The sequence below is a fragment of the Lepeophtheirus salmonis genome, chromosome 4, assembly GCF_016086655.4.
Source record: "Lepeophtheirus salmonis chromosome 4, UVic_Lsal_1.4, whole genome shotgun sequence".
In the NCBI taxonomy this organism is placed as follows: domain Eukaryota; kingdom Metazoa; phylum Arthropoda; class Copepoda; order Siphonostomatoida; family Caligidae; genus Lepeophtheirus; species Lepeophtheirus salmonis.
The window spans coordinates 3,324,211-3,340,623 of NC_052134.2; the positions used below are offsets into that span (position 1 = coordinate 3,324,211).

A 16,413-nucleotide genomic window follows, 5' to 3' on the forward strand; every position below is an offset into this window, starting at 1 on the left:
CCTTCACAGCCCTCCTGATTATCCCTTCGTCCACGTCAAATCTCGTTAGAGAGGCGATACATGGATTTTGTGGGGTCCTCCTTGATCTTCTTCTTCAGGTCCCCCAGAAACTCAGAACCCTTTTAAAGTTGTGTCTCCCACTTCCTTCTTTCTTTGAGAGGTATTTCCCATCCTTTTTCATATATGGAGCACTTCAAGATGCCCATAATCTCTGCCACCTCAATTTTGGCATCAAGAAGGTCTGAGATCCTCTGCCTTTTTGCTTCTTACTCACTCGTGATGGAAGATTTGAGAAATGTTCATAATTGTTTACTCATTCAGAAAGGACAGGAAATTCGTAATATGCAGGAAAAAATCACAAAACCCCTTTTTTAATTCCATAATTAGCATTTATTAACAGTCCACGTTTTGCTTCCGAACCCTCAAGTTATTTATATTATATATGCAAAATAAATATGTAAATGAATATATTAACGACCACTTGGTAACATTGATTCTTCGATTGAGGACCCAAATTGTAATGCTCTGAAAAATCGAGGTGAATTGAGTTTTCAAATAGTTTTACTGCTAATTATTTCATAAAAGAGATATGTAGAGCATCTACATATTCTCTGAACCCATAAATTTTACATCAATGAAATGAGAGGTAATATTTCAAAAGAAACCTCTCTAATCGTAGGACTCACAAGTCAAACAATTTCGATCAAAACCCAAAAAAATGTCACCTAGTATTTTTACCTCCACAAACGAAGTTATGTTTATGTCTGCGTGTGTCTGTTGGTCACTAGGATTACTGCAAAAGTTACTGATAGATTTTGATCTAGCTTGGTACGAAGATTATATATGGTCACAGTAAGAGTTCATTAAATTTTGAGAGGTCAAGATAGCACAAAACGTTAAAAATACATAATTATGTTATTTTTTGTGTCAGTATAGTATTGCCCTGTCTAAATAGGTCTAGACATCAAAAGACCTAGAGATCAAACTGAAAAGAACCTTAAAACAAAATTCAATACTAATATGAATAGGAGTAATTCCAGAGGATTGTTTTCGGGTTTCATCAATAATTCCAGGACAAATAACGGTCAGGTACTGAGATATAATTAATTTTTTTATGAATAGTATTTCCTTAATAAAGTAATGAATACAACATGAATTGAATACTTCATGTTACAAAATTTGTGATTGGAAAGAATGTTAAACCATTTTGTTCTTATTTTCTGTTTCTCTTCAGATATGAATACGCATCATTCAAGTAGGACATAATATCGCATGAGAATTGAGAAAACAATAGTACAGACAAACATTGCGTAAGAATGTTTTTATCACATGTGCAGGAATATTGGAGAGTTTACCGTTATGTACAGGATTATATAAATGCCACACAGACGCATTAATATATATGTATATGATCATTGAATTATTATAATTGTTACATTGTCCCATTCAAATGAACCACTTTATGTAGGTACTACATAAGCTACTCTTTTCAAACCAAACGACAAATTCACAAAGTGTGTCTAACGTGATAATATATGTACCTTTGAATCTAATCCTTGAAGTTATATACGGATACTTGTTTTATAAATCTTGAAGAAAATGAAATACTATCCAAGAAACAGTACAAAGGATATAATAAAAAAGTATTATCGTTATTCAGGAAGGAAGGACGTCTAGCTTCTATTTTAAAATCCTTGAAGAGTTTTATCTTCTTCCGTTTTGCATGGAACTCTTGCTGTTGCCCAAGATTAACATCGAAAGAGGAGGAGTTTTCTACTTCTTTCAATTCCATATTAATTTTTTAATCATATTAATCCTTTTTTTAATTTCAAATAATAATAGATATCCCTCAACGTATAGCTTGATATTAATATTATAATGATTTAAATGTTAAGTTACATTATAAATGGGTATTATAAAGTAAAATACATATATATTATTTATACAATAGAGAAAGGGGCTAAAACTAAGCAGAGCGGCCTGTACATAGATGTCTCTTAGACAGAGAGAGAAACAGAGGGAGAAAGAGAGAAGAAATAAAAAGGTTTTTCTTCCTGGATTTGGAGTTGAGTGAAGAAAGAAGAGAAGAAGAAAAGGAGTGCGCGTATCTCCTACTCCAACTACTTGCAGAAGAGCTCGCCCACCACTCACTACTTCATAAAAAAATATAGTAAAAAAGTCAGTCAATTCTAAAATTGTTCTGTGGTTCTACTTCGAGATCTTTTTTTCCTAATACTATTTCATTTCTGGATCAAATTCAACAAATAAATCTGTTATTATATCAGAAATTTATATAAATAGTAAATATCGTTTGTTTTTGTGCGGAATAGGATTTTTACATTAAAAAAAAAATATTTGAATATCTACTGCGTGTGTTTTGACTACTTTAATTTAGAAATAAATCAAATGTGTCTATGAAAACCCCTCAATCAACATTCCAAATAAAACAAAATGTATAGTCATAACAGCAAAATAGGATCCATTGGGAACTACGAGTACAACTCCAAGGATCTTATTGGACATGGGGCATTCGCTGTTGTATATAAAGGAAGAGTTAAAAAAGTAAATCGATATATATTCTATTTTTTTGTTTTTCTTTTTCTGTACAATAATAATAATATTCAGCTAGGTACATACAATATTCTGATATGTTCTCCTCTTCATGAGCTCAGCCCACGCCGGCCTTAGACATCTGCCCTCCTTTTTCTTTCTTCCTTTTACTATGACGTCATTGGATTTTTTTGTTACTTTTTTGACAGAAGTGAGAACTCGTAGTGCATTAAGAGTACAGTTCTATTTTGTTATATATTAGTTACTATTTTCTATTAATGGATAATTATTAGGTTGTTAGGTAACTAACTAACTATTGCCTAGGAGCTGATTTTTTTTTCTCTCTCTCTCTCTCTTTGTTTTCTTTTACAGTTTTCTTTCTTTCACTCTCTTGACGTCACTTGATGCCTACTAGAACTAACAAGAAATCCATGAAACATTAAATAAAATTATCTTAGAAAGAAAGACTGAGGCAAGAGATATACGAATAATAAGCCGTTGAATTCACATGAATGATCCCAATTCTAATAGTACTGCAGTGCCTCTTTGAATATAATATGTATAAATATATACAAAGTAGAGAGCATATTACTAATATTGGCATAAATATAAAGTATTAAAAGCAAGCTAGACACCAACATGATACTGTTTATTGTTGTTTGAAGCTATCTAGATAGATATTGATGGATTATGATATATATATACATATATTTTTCGTATTGATACAAGATCTTTGATAGTTTTGTTAGAGTTCAAAGGGAAAGAATTATTGAAGCTTGGCTTTCCTGCATGTCGTTATGATTATTGTTTTGTTTTTTTAAATACTTTTTCTATTTAGTTTAATATTAATCTACATAATTTCTTATGGAATCTTTGACATCCATGACTACACTTTCTCACCATTATTTTACCGTCTGTCTAATGTAAAACACACGAGTCATGAGTGTGTCCTTCTTAAAACTCACTCAAGCAATAAAGACATGATTACAAAATATTAACTAGAATGATGAATTTATGTGTTGTTTTTCTACATAGGAATTAATTATCTAATTATAATACATCCTATTCATACAACAACATAAAAGTAGTTTGAATATATGAGTTTTTGGAGATACGAAGTGGATTCTGACCAAAAATTTTCGTTAATGTATCCATAGTTGTCGACGGGAAGCGAAAGTCGCTTAATTGATTTGATAAATGAGCAGTCTAAGAACGAATTAAACACGTATGTCAAATATAGGCGGAGTTTAAATGTATATGAGGGGGGGGGGCAAATTACTTTGATTTATATGGCAAACATATGTATTTTTACATTATCTTGATGATCGGGGGGCCAAACCCTCCCGAAAACTCCTACCCATGAGGACAAAGACTTACTGTACAATTAAAGTATCAAATAATAATGTTGCTGTGCGGATTTGAAAAGGGGTTCTTTGTTATTATTTTACATCATTTCTTTTTGCACCATATCTCCTTTCCCTTTATTGCTTTCTCTACAATATTGTGCTTGGACAAGTAGTAGGTTGTATCAGAGGAGGATTTTCTATTGATTGCGCCAAATGTACGAACATAGCAACAAATCAGTATGTGTATTCTTTGTACAGGTATACTTTGATCTGCATGTATTTAAGAAACGTTCCTCTTCTTTAATGTTTTCTCTTTGTGTATTTCACTTCTTCATTTTCTCGCCATGTATTGAAATAACTAGTGATATGTTACACATACATATATAATATTTAATTCTAAAACGTTATTTTCCTAAAATAATAAAAGTGTGTAGATTATCCTTGAAGGTGAAACTGTTCCATGTACATAATACACTCTCATATATTATTTATATAGGGATATTAAGGATGACTTTGATAGATTTACCTTCGTATGTATGTAGCTATTAAATTTCATCATTAAATTATGTAGAAGAAAAGAGAGTCTTGCACGGGTGATTATGATATATCATTATCATTAGTTGTAAGGGGTAGGGAGAGAAGAGAGCCCTACTTATCTGCCTCTCTCTCTCTGCCTCCCAATATGATGTTACTACACATATACAAGGATTTATCATCACCACCTACTCTTAACAGATATTTTGCAATAAGCTCATTTTTGCAAAGTTATTTATGCAAATAAATAAAATGCTTCTACCTCTTTTACTTGTAGGGGTTATATAATGCTAAATTATTATGTTAGATCATCCTACATATATGATTTTTCATTTAGGTTCCTTGAGCGTACTGATTCCTTCGTATTCAATTGTTGTTAAAAATGAACTATGGAGAAAGGAAGATATATTGATTTATTCTCTTTTTGGGTAGGTATTTTAAATCCAAATATCAAATCCATCAACACAAAAAACAAAAAAGATTGATTTATTCACAACAATCAGCCTCTATTACCAGTATCTTAATCACGCTATAAAATTATTCCTATTGAACTCTAGGGCATAGAGATGTCAATAAAATAAGGGGCCATGTACAATGTATGTACGTAAGTTTTTCGTATTTGTGCACACACACCTCTAAAGTACTGGGTCGGTCCTTATTTACTCTGTTCACTCCAGTCTAGTCCTAGTACCGGTCTTTAGAATGTTTTGTAAAAGTGCGGTGGTTTATTAAGCCTATCATATATATATATATATATGAGATATACATTAAGAGCTTTGCACATATCTTGCAAAAAATATTCAATTTTTCACTGTAGTTAAGTGTAATACCGACGTATTATGTAACCAAATAATTAGAAAAAGGAAAAACACTCTCAATGACTTCATGGGGCGTCGATGTTACCTACTTAAGGACCGACAAGTAAGACTGGACTGCACCGTGGTCTCGGTCCTAAAAAAGAACCGACTCAACATACAGCCCTTCCCCCTCTTTTTTGCATTTAGAACCAATTTCTTTAACCCTCTTTGCTTATAAAGTACGCAATTTCACCCTCACCCTGCTCTCGTACTTTGTACATAGTCCTTTAGAAAATTGATCTTTATAATATTATTCTATTTAATCTGCATATAAGATATGGAATTTAATGTTTTAAAAAAGGTCATTTGAAAAAAAAATAATCTTTCAAAATATATTTTCAAATAAAAAAAGCGTACCCTTGACAATAAAAAAGAGCCCCGCAATAACAACAACCGAGGATTCCAAATTATTCGATTATCGTTCTGCAAGACTTGAAAATATACGATATTTATTTTTTGGGATAATTTTATTTTCCTAGATCACTGAGTCCAAGGGTTCCCTGAATAACTCTCAGGGATTCTGTGAAAAACATTTTCTGCTTGTTATTTGATAAACTTAAAAAATTATTTGAATCTGGGGTTCCCCAGGAAAGTTTCAGAGCCAAAGGAGGCTCCGTATTGAATTAAGTTTGATAAAACTCTTCCTTAGAGTACTTCAATTGAGAAAAAAAACCACAATACATCTTCTTAGCCTTTAAAACCTTGTGAAGCCCCTGATTTAACTAATTAATCAATAATCTTTAATCATTCTGATAAATCAATTTTCGGATTCCTTTGTACTATTAAAAGGTCGCAAAAATTTCCAGTCATAATAAAAGAAAATGATTGATGATTCCATTGGAAAGGCCGTCAAATACAGTCTTATAAATAAGATGAAATGGTCTTCTAGACTATGTATAGTGAACAACATCTTTGGTTATCTCAACTTATACCAGAAGTTTAAATATAAAATCCATTATGGACCTGAATATTAGTGTTGAGTCTAGATTCGTGGACCGATGTCATCTCCTACCTAGTAAAAAAATGAGACACATAACAAATTTTCTTTCTTTTCTTTTAAAAAAACAGTCATTTCATTATTTGTGGTACAAATTGTATGTATATAGACCGAAGTTTACTACTATACCGGTACATACCGAATTAATTCCATCTTACAAAAATTATACGGCTCTCTGATCGGTCTAGGATTTCCAGACAGAACCCCAAAACTATTAACGAATATGTGAAGAACAATATGAGGAAAAAAAATCGTATTTTATTAATTTTTGTTCAAGATTGTTTTTATATTGACGCGCGGCAGTCACCAGGCTATATGTATGCATTTATGTAAATCTCATTGGGTCAACTTTCACAATCAGATCACATTAAATGAATATACTAATTTTTGCTTCATCAACAAAATATGATGTATTTGCTGATTAATGTATAATAAGTAATTGTACATCTGTGTTTTTCTTTGTTTTGTATACGTAGATTGATCTTGTTGCTAACAAGAAGAGTTGCAAACTTGTTGTTAAAAGACATAAAAGGAAGGAAATGGATTAAATGAAGTGTTTTAATTTGCGACAGATTTGTGTAGATATATTTGAAGATTGTCAATAATAATTGTATATGATTATATATGTATATTTGTGTCGAATGCTTGTCAGAAATCCAATCATCCCTCTCCTTTTGAGTCTTTGCCAAAGCGTATTAAACAGACAACAGTTTGAGCTAAGAGGCTGAGAACCAGAGTAGAACCTAGTCTTTTTGTTTGTCTCCTTCTTTCTTCGTGATTTTTAGTATCATTATTGCATTGTAAGTCGCCATGTAGTCTGAGACGGCGCAGGACTTGTTACTACTTATGATACTACACATATAAACATAGCACCTATATACGTATGTATATTGCAACATACGCGTACATAGGCAGTCTAGGTCCAGCTAGTATGCTTTTTACACACTTTGTAATCCGTTCTTTTTATCAAAAAGCACACTGTTACTATATGGTTTTTATATTTATAATTATGTAGGAGAATTAAAATATTACACTTATAAAATCGCCAATTTCCGCGTTTAATAAAAACTCATTTGATTTCAGGGTGGTGCAGGATGCTCCCTCTTATATTTTTTCGTTATTTATTTTTTAATAGCAGAGGCCACTAAAATAGAATAGACCTCGTAGAAGCATAATTCAAGTCATATTTAGTAGAGGTTGCATTTATCATAAAAACATTTCATATAATAAACCTAGTTTATAGGCGGAATAGCTTTCATCATAGTTGGAAATGACAAAGTCCTTTCCTTTCTTTTTACACTAGCACCAGTAAAAAGGAAGAAATAATAAAGTACTACTACAACTACTACTACTAAGATGGAGAAGGAAGTGGGCACGCAAGAGAGGAGCGCTCTCTTTTTTTCTTTTGACAAAGCCTGCGCGAAAGTTTTTTTATTTTTGTTCATTTTGTTCAAAAATTGTATTCCATGATTTAGTTATATTTATACGCTCCAACTGGGCGGAGTACTCATAATATAATTTAATTGAATATACTATTAAAAAATTAGTACATATTACCAAAAAGAAGAATTTAGAAGACATGCCCGTCTAGTTTTTTTCGCAATTCTGATATATTTGTGATTTATTTATCTGTGATATTATACAGCTGAGAGACAATGGTGGACATAGTGAGCAGTTCGCAGGAAGTGATTGGGCATGGTGCCTTTTCCATCGTATATAAAGCCAAATTAAAAAAAGTAAATACAACAAACAGAGTGTGTTAAAGAGGAGCTTCCTCATCCTTTAACTCTCAACGTCTTTATTTATGTATTCTCCCATTGCTCAAATGTTTCTCTCTGAGGTTTTACATATATGTAAAACTTATATAACATTTTTTTTTTTTTTTTGCAACTATTGCGTCATTGCTGTTATTTGAAGCAACGTTTAGTAGCAATCCGTTTCTCCATCATGTAAACCTTTTAGAGAGAACTGTTTGGCATACAGACGTTTATTACTATTTGTATGTATGTATAAATAAGATTAAATTAAGTTCATACGTTTTTACCTGGATACATATAAATGTAACTTTTGTAGGTCATAAAGGATCCCTTTACAAAAAACAAAAAAACCTCGCGAATTTTCTTTTCACGGTTTTTTGTTTTGTTTTTTAAAGAGTCGCCATAGAGTCTAGCAAGACTCGCATCGCTGATCTCTAATAATAAAACTCTCTTTCATTACTCAGGCAATGAATTTCTATATAGAGAGCGTGTGGGAGATATTTTTGTACAAATCCTTTATATTCCCAGATGATATTATGTACATAAACATAACAGCAATTTGCCGATCTAAATGCAGAGTACAAGTTGTAACTTGTTATAATTTCTACGTTTTCATTATTATGTGTTTTTTTTTTTAAATTACGAAAATCAGTCATAGGTTGATGCTATTGATTTCATTTTAGTCTATTCAAATTATCAATCAATAATTTTCTTCAAAAAATGTCAAAACTTTGCACCATTAATATATCTAACATCTATGAAATATTCATCTTATGCCTTATCCTCTCCTCCAATGTAGACTTTACATTCTTCAATTCAAATTATTTTTCTTATTTATGTACAAGATATATTATAATATGATCACTTAATATCGAATACACGCCTTGAAAATAAGGTTTTAAAAAAGACTGTTTATTACTTTGAGGATGAGATTATTTGCAAACAAAGGCTATTGTCATTTAATAAAGCAAAATCACAATTGTAATAGTTTAATGTCTCTGTTTATATATAATTTTTTAATGAGTGTTTTCTTCATTATTTTTTTCCCCCAGAATCCAAGTCAAACCGTGGCCATCAAAGCCATTACCAAGAAGAACCTAGCCAAATCTCGAAATCTTCTTGGTACAGAAATTGTGATATTAAAGGTATGTATTTAATTACTCAATATGCAAAAGATTCGAGACTTATTTGCTCTTCTCTCTTATATATTTAGAAACTCACGGAACTTAATCATGAAAACGTAGTTGCTTTAATTGACTATAAGGTAAGGAATATTAATCATTTTGTCATAATTTGTAAACAACAAAAATGCATAACATTCTATTTGCGTATTGTTTGTTTGTCCTTTTTTTTCGCAAATAAGAGTAGAAACGCTGTAGTATTCATATTAAAGAAAGCAGTCTTTTGTTTGTGCAAGGATCTTTGTCTACTCTTCTGCGTAAAACTATTTTTTTACGTACTTACAAACAATGTTTTCGATAAGAGAATATTTTATTAATTATGTATATAACCATTTTGACACTTTTTTATTAATAATATCTGTTTCAATGTCATTTTTGTAGGAAACTCCAAATCACATCTATCTGGTCATGGAGGTGAGGAAAAAACTTCTTTGTTATTCATAATTATTGTTCATTCAAGTCCCTGGCAATTAAAAAAAAAAAATAAATAGAAAAGAAAGAAACTCTCATAGCAACAAAAAAAAAAAAAAAAAAAAAAAAAAAAAAGAGGTAAAAGTCACTTTAATTCGCAAATCACTATGAGTGCCTAACTTATATAATTATGAAGTTTCGGTTGTTGAACTCAACTCCTCTTTCTTCTTGTACGTATGTATGTTACATAAAATTGAGCATCAGAATAAAAAGGAAGGAGTTCCTTTGCAAATCCCCCACCCCCACTTTTTGGATTAAAGTTTCTTTAATAACACTTCTACTACTGACTCAAGGTCAAATGAGTTGTTGAAAGTTCCTACTATTATTACGTAGATGAGGATATATTGTACTCTTAAATTAAAAAGAACCTCTGTAACTGTATACCATGCCTTAAAACGATCACAACATAAGAGTTGGAAAGAAATATACATATAATGATTTAAATGGCCCTTATTGTTATTAATATTTCTATAGTAGCCATGCCGTTATTATTAAAATACTTAAGTTTTTTTGTTTTGTTTTTCGTGGGGTGAAGGGACAATCATGCTATGGACTGCGTAGAATATTTATTTTATGATTTATTTACTCTTATTATTAATTATAATTAACATCCTTTCTCTTTCTCTCTCTAGTATTGTAATGGAGGTGACTTAGCTGATTATCTTTTAGGTTAGTGGCTCATGATTATAATATATATATATACGTAATAATATTAACTGTCTTTTATTATTATACTTATAGAAAAAGGAACACTGAGTGAAAGTACAATCATATTATTTTTGATACAAATAGGTACGTATTCCATTATCATCATGAGTATTAAATAATTTAGTCTTATCAATGTTTTGAAGTAATTTTTATGGATTTAATATATATATATATATAATTTACAAAGTCCTATATTTACACACAATACGACAAAAATAGTTGAACCTTTTTCTTTATAAGAATGAATACCATAAAACTGAATACTAATAAAAAGAACGATTATCTCTTGTTCTATTATATTAAACGTTGTCAGGAATAGCTTTGTATTATTTCATTTTATTGAGAGGGACGTTTTTGTTGACGAAGAGAACTTAATTACTAAAGTAATCATGTATAATTATTATATTTCTTTGTTTCAGCTGGTGCAATGCAGGCAATGGTGAGCAAAAACATAGTTCATAGGGATCTTAAGCCACAAAATATACTATTAAGTAATGATGGAAAATCCAAAACCCCCTCTCCTCAAGATATAAGATTGAAAATTGCAGATTTCGGTTTTGCTCGATTTCTAGATGATGGAGTCATGGCAGGCACTCTCTGCGGTTCTCCTATGTATATGGTATGTTATACTAATTTAATAATGATTTGTAAATAGTATGCCTGGAATACAATGTTCTCATTTCCTTGTTTTTTTTTTCTAGGCCCCTGAAGTTATTATGTCATGCAAATATGATTCTAAAGCAGACTTGTGGAGTATAGGAACTATAGTCTTTCAGTGTTTAACGGGTAGGGCACCTTTTCAACGCCAAACTCCTCAAGCGCTCAAGTATTATTATGAGAAGAATGCACGATTAGCTCCTAAAATCCCCGAAGGAACTTCACCACAGCTGGCAGATCTTTTATTAGGTCTGCTCAAAAGAGATTCCGCTGACAGAATGGATTTTGATACTTTTTTCCATCATCGATTCATTCGTCCTCAAAACAATATCAAGAGAAAAACGTCATCCATGAGTATTCCTTCATTGGAATTAGAGGAAGACTCGGGTGGATCCATGCTTCCTCCCTCTCCCATAAATGCAGAAATTACTTCTCCTCCACAGCAACAAAATTCTGCGTTTGATGCTGCTACCCTCTTGGATAGTGAGCATAATGTGTGTCGAGTTAACAATAAAAAGCGAAAAGACTCTGTTGAAGATGAAGGCAGTAAGTCTCCTTCCGTTGATGACTTTGTTATAGTCCCTGCAAATTTAGCAATGGATTCTGCCGATCAACATAGTAGAAACAGAGCTCCAACTGTTAGTAGTAAACCCAAAAAGAATCTTGCTCGAGCTGCTTCCTCTCCTCTAACAGAGCCAATCCCTGTGCCTAGTCAAAAGGCAGCTTATCAACACATCCAACAGTGCATAGTGCGATCTCGGACAAAAAGTGGAGACTCATTGTCATCTGCCTCAGGAGGGTCAAATTTAGGGCCTCTTCCTGAAGATGGAGTCGTGTCTGAGCCTAATAAGAACACTTCTAAGGAAACATGTCCAACACAAGAAAAAAGAACAAGGAAAGTGTCTACAGGAAGCGTTGCAGATATTCGACAAATGTCTCCTCCAACAGTTCAGTTTACTATGGGTACGCCACCTTTGGGACATCGTCGGAGAACTAGTTCAAGTTCTAGCACAGGTGGACCTGGAACATGCACACCACCTCAACAGCACCCCTGGACAACACCTACTTCCTCTCCTATTAGAAAATCTCCGAGTGGAAATATTTCTGGACTCCCACCCATACTAGGCTCTCCAGTAGCTTCCATTAATCAGGAAAACTTGACAGTTGATAATGCTCCAAGAGTTCAAGAAAACATAGCGACAGCTGTAGCTGTCATTGGAAGTAACGACACCTCTGTTCGCCGCCGCTCCTCAGATATTATCGGCCGAAATGTGGTCTTAAATTATGGAAATGGAAATCTCTATCCTTCTTTCCATAGATCAAGTAAGTTGAAATGTGTGGATACGTATATATATCTAACTCGTCACTAATAATGTTATATCTTCTAGGTTCACTCATGAATCTTACACGACGCTCCTCCTTTAATTCTTGTAATAAAGAAAATAATTCTCCTGGAGATTTTTTCCCAGATGGATATCCAGTACTTCCACCCCCTGATTTATCTGAAGATACACTCTTATCTCCTGAGCACACAGAGATTCTAAACAAGCTCCGTTTTATCTCTGTTCTTACTGACACAATCATTGATGTTGCTAGAGGGAAGGCTGCCCCTCTTTCCGCACTCACTGAGTCCGTAGTCACTCGAAACTACTCTGAAACCAATAACAATAATAATAGTAACAATAATTACAACAAAGCTTGGTTAGACTCCAATTTACCACATCATAGAAGACTCCAGCAATTGTTACTCTACATGAGATGCCTTCAACACATTTCCATAACTTTGGATTTCTCCAAGTCAGAATTAACATCCAAGAAGTTAAAACCATCAACATCTGTTAAAAACAGTAAGATGCTATGATAGACAAATAGCTTTTTAATCTAATGTATGACTTTCTTACAGTTTTGGCTACATTAAACGAAAGATTTCGTCACTGCCTATCAATGACGAGGATGCTAAATTCAGAAAATTTACTCTCGGAATGTGGGCTGGATTCTCAAACGACTGAAATCACCGCAGATAGGCTTTTGTATTCACATGCAATTGAGCAATGTCAAGCTGCAGCGTTGGATGAGCTTTTTGGGAATCCTGAAGAGTGCTTTCAGGTACTTTCCCCCACTAAGCATATTTCCTTTTTTAGAAATCCTATAATTATTTTATTTTATTTTTATAGCGTTATCAAGGAGCACATGTTTTATTGCATGCACTTCAATTTCAAACACAATCGGATGAGGAAAAATTTTGCTTAAATCGTTATAAAGATGCTGTTGAAAAAAGACTTCATATCCTGGAAGAGCAAGGATTTATACAAGCATACACGACTTCAATATAAATGACATGACGTCATGAGAGAGGTTCTTTTGTTGGATTTAAGCCGTGATTTATCCCCATTATTGATGTATATGTATGTATATATTACAAGGAGGATTGAGTTAATTTTAACTTATTCTTTTTTATTGGAAAAAAATCATACTTTGTATATAATTTATACATCTAATATCTGAATGTGTGCCTGTTAGCATATAATTGTAACTATTGTTTTATAGTATTAGTTTCGAAGGGAAAATATTTATTTTTCCTTTTTTGAGGCATAATTATAATATTAAAAGATGGAGTATTACATCCCCAAATTCGTAACTGTATATTCTAGTCTCCATGCAACTTGCAAAAAGAAAAAAAAATCAATCATTATTACTACATACATAAAATATTCTTTTCTTTATTTGCTTTATATTCATATATGATTATTAGTTACAACCTATACTTACTTAATATATTTATTTAAAAAAAAAAACTCTTACAGCAAGAACAAGCAATTATAGAAACTTTTCGCGCTGCTTACATTTCGTAATACATTCTGTTTATTTTTCTTCTTTATTGTTGATGATTTTATTAGACACATAATATGGTTGCCCTCCCCTTTATAATTTAGTAATTATATCACCCCCTCTCTAATGATGAGAATAATTTGATCCTATAGTGCATTATCTTGTACTCTTTGTAGTAATATCTATATAAATATTTATCTCTAGGAAGTCATATTACGTTTAGATTTAATGTACATTTTCTCTGTATTCAAGCTCTTTCAAAAATTTATTTTATTCCAAGTCATGAAAAGTACTATCCTTATTAAGTTCATTTTCATTTATATATTTTTGCTTAGATTATTATAGTAAATAAATGTTTCATTCATGCTGATAAATTATTATTGCGTGTTCTTCATTTCCGAGGGAATCAATCTCTTAGTTCTTTTCTGTAACTACTATTTATATATGGGGAAAGGGGGAAGCATTCTGATGGGAGCCAAAAATACACAATTTTTGTATTTTCGGATAATTGTTGTACTCAATCGTATTATGGATTATAAGTTTATTTTCGTCTAGGACTAAATCCTCCACGTTTGTCTTTTAGCAGAATATATTTTGTTAATAATCTTAATCTGTAACAGGAGAACATCAAATTAAGCCAAGAATATAATTTATCTTTGATCGTTAAAACCAAATCTGATCTCAGTTTTTCTCTGGGTCGTCAGGTTTCAGAAATATTTGAGATTATAGTCATTCGAGACTATTATCGTTCAGAGACATTTTTCATCATTAAGAGAATCGCCAAAATGAAGTATAATGAATAAAATTGATGTAAAAAGGTATTTTATGATTTTAAATATTTTTAGGGGTTCTGTATCATCTTCTGAACTCGACTTATTCCAATTTTAAGGCTCAAAAAGGATGAAAAACGACACCATCCTTGAGACCATTATAACCTATTCATCATTCATAATGATAAGGAGTAACATAGCTCATATTAATCAAATCAATCAAAGATGATTAAAAAGTTACATTTATTGGTACGTGATAAAATATATATGCTGAATTGGTTAATGTCAAGTCATACATACCCTTCGAAACACTACAATTCTAATTGAATAAAATGAAAGACTTGATGTGACATGTGTATTTATAATTACGTAAAATATTAGGTATATTTTTATTTAAGGAAAAACGCCACAAAACGATGCTTTTTGCACAAAAAAATGACGACGCAAGGTCTCAAATAGGGCTATTTTTTCAACAACTTCTTCTTAACTTTTTTCTTTTTGCAAGTACGAAAAACATATTGGTAGGTTTGTGTTTCTTGTACAATTCCAATAAATACTATTTACTATTATTTTTGCAAAATTAGAGCAAAATAGTTTTTTGCATTTTTCTTTGCAAATTTCAATTTGAGAATTTTTCGAAGTAAATAAATAAAAAATTATCATCTTGAGACTTTGTAGGTTACATAATATTAGAATTATCAGGATCTTTTTCACCAACGAAACATTCATATAATAATTATTAGTATATAGAAGTATTTTCCGACTATTTCTTTAATTTTCTCAATTAATTTGATCATATTCAATGCGATTTCCCTCTCCCTTCTTAGCCCGAGCAACGCCGGGTAATCCTTAGCTAGTCTTTCATATATTTAATATAAATTATAATATTATACAATAGAGTTTGTGTGTGTCCTTTACCACGAATTACCACGTTTTCTAAATTTATTAAAAAACAAAAAAGTTTTGGGCAAAATAAGAAATCGGTGAAAATTGCAATTTCGTTTTTTGTTTTTTGACAAATAACAATTGATCTTTAACTGAAATATCTGTCATTTTCTGAATATTTTTTTCTATTTTTGTCTCTTTTTTTTTTCATCTAACGTCAACTTTCAATTTTTTTTTAATGTTTTATTATTTATGCACGTTTTACTCGTGCTATTCTATTTCTATTTGTTTTACTACATATAATCATGTTTTATTAATTGCTTAATTTATGTAGGTTCTTCGGAAGGGATTTATATTATATATAACGGAATTCTTCTACTTACATATTTTAAATTATAATATAAGTGTTTGTGGACCTTAATAATAATAAAATAATGCAAATAATTTTCTTTTAATTAATTTTTTTCGCAAATTTCGATTTGGCAATTTTCTGACAAAAATAAAAAAATGGACTTCTCATCTAGACAATTTGTTTGATGCATTTTTGCTAATATGTTATTTGACGTTTACAATAGAATATATATTTTTTTAATTCATAATAAAAGTATTAAGGTTATAAGAGCTATTAATAAGAGTATTTGGAGAGGGGGGGTTGCTTTGATGAGATTTTGTGGATACTTAAGCGGTTAGATGTAGTGTATTTAGAATATGTATTATAAAATATAGTAAATTTCCTGCTCTATCGTTATTATCATAGTAAGAGAATTAAAATTATGAGGATCTTTCTCGTCAACAACGAAACATTCATAATACAATTATAAATATATGTAGTACATAGAAGTATTTTCTGAATAATTTTTCAATTATTTTG

The 16,413-nt window shown here is 31.3% G+C and overlaps 1 protein-coding gene across 2 annotated transcripts; it reads left to right on the forward strand.

The window, feature by feature from the left end:
- Positions 1–2,122: 2,122 nt before the first annotated feature.
- On the forward strand, positions 2,123–14,261 carry Atg1 (serine/threonine-protein kinase unc-51-like protein Atg1). 2 transcript variants are annotated; one of them, XM_040710638.2, is made up of 11 exons: positions 2,123–2,562; positions 9,094–9,186; positions 9,255–9,305; positions 9,604–9,636; positions 10,326–10,362; positions 10,435–10,485; positions 10,821–11,020; positions 11,103–12,381; positions 12,447–12,905; positions 12,962–13,164; positions 13,233–14,261. In XM_040710638.2, exons 1-11 carry the CDS (start codon positions 2,452–2,454, stop codon positions 13,389–13,391), a joined length of 2,676 nt encoding a protein of 891 aa, XP_040566572.1. In that variant the 5' UTR covers positions 2,123–2,451; the 3' UTR covers positions 13,392–14,261. The 2 variants fall into 2 exon arrangements, with proteins under 2 accessions (XP_040566572.1, XP_040566573.1); XM_040710639.2 differs by lacking the exon at positions 2,123–2,562 and adding an exon at positions 7,474–8,020.
- Positions 14,262–16,413: the final 2,152 nt, after the last annotated feature.

Coding starts and splice junctions, on each gene's coding strand:
- Atg1 (XM_040710638.2), top strand. CDS start 2,452: ATGTATAGTCATAACAGCAAAATAGGATCCATTGGGAACTACGAGTAC. Junction 9,637..10,325: donor ACATCTATCTGGTCATGGAG/GTGAGGAAAAAA, acceptor TTCTCTCTCTAG/TATTGTAATGGAGGTGACTT. Junction 10,486..10,820: donor ATTATTTTTGATACAAATAG/GTACGTATTCCA, acceptor TCTTTGTTTCAG/CTGGTGCAATGCAGGCAATG.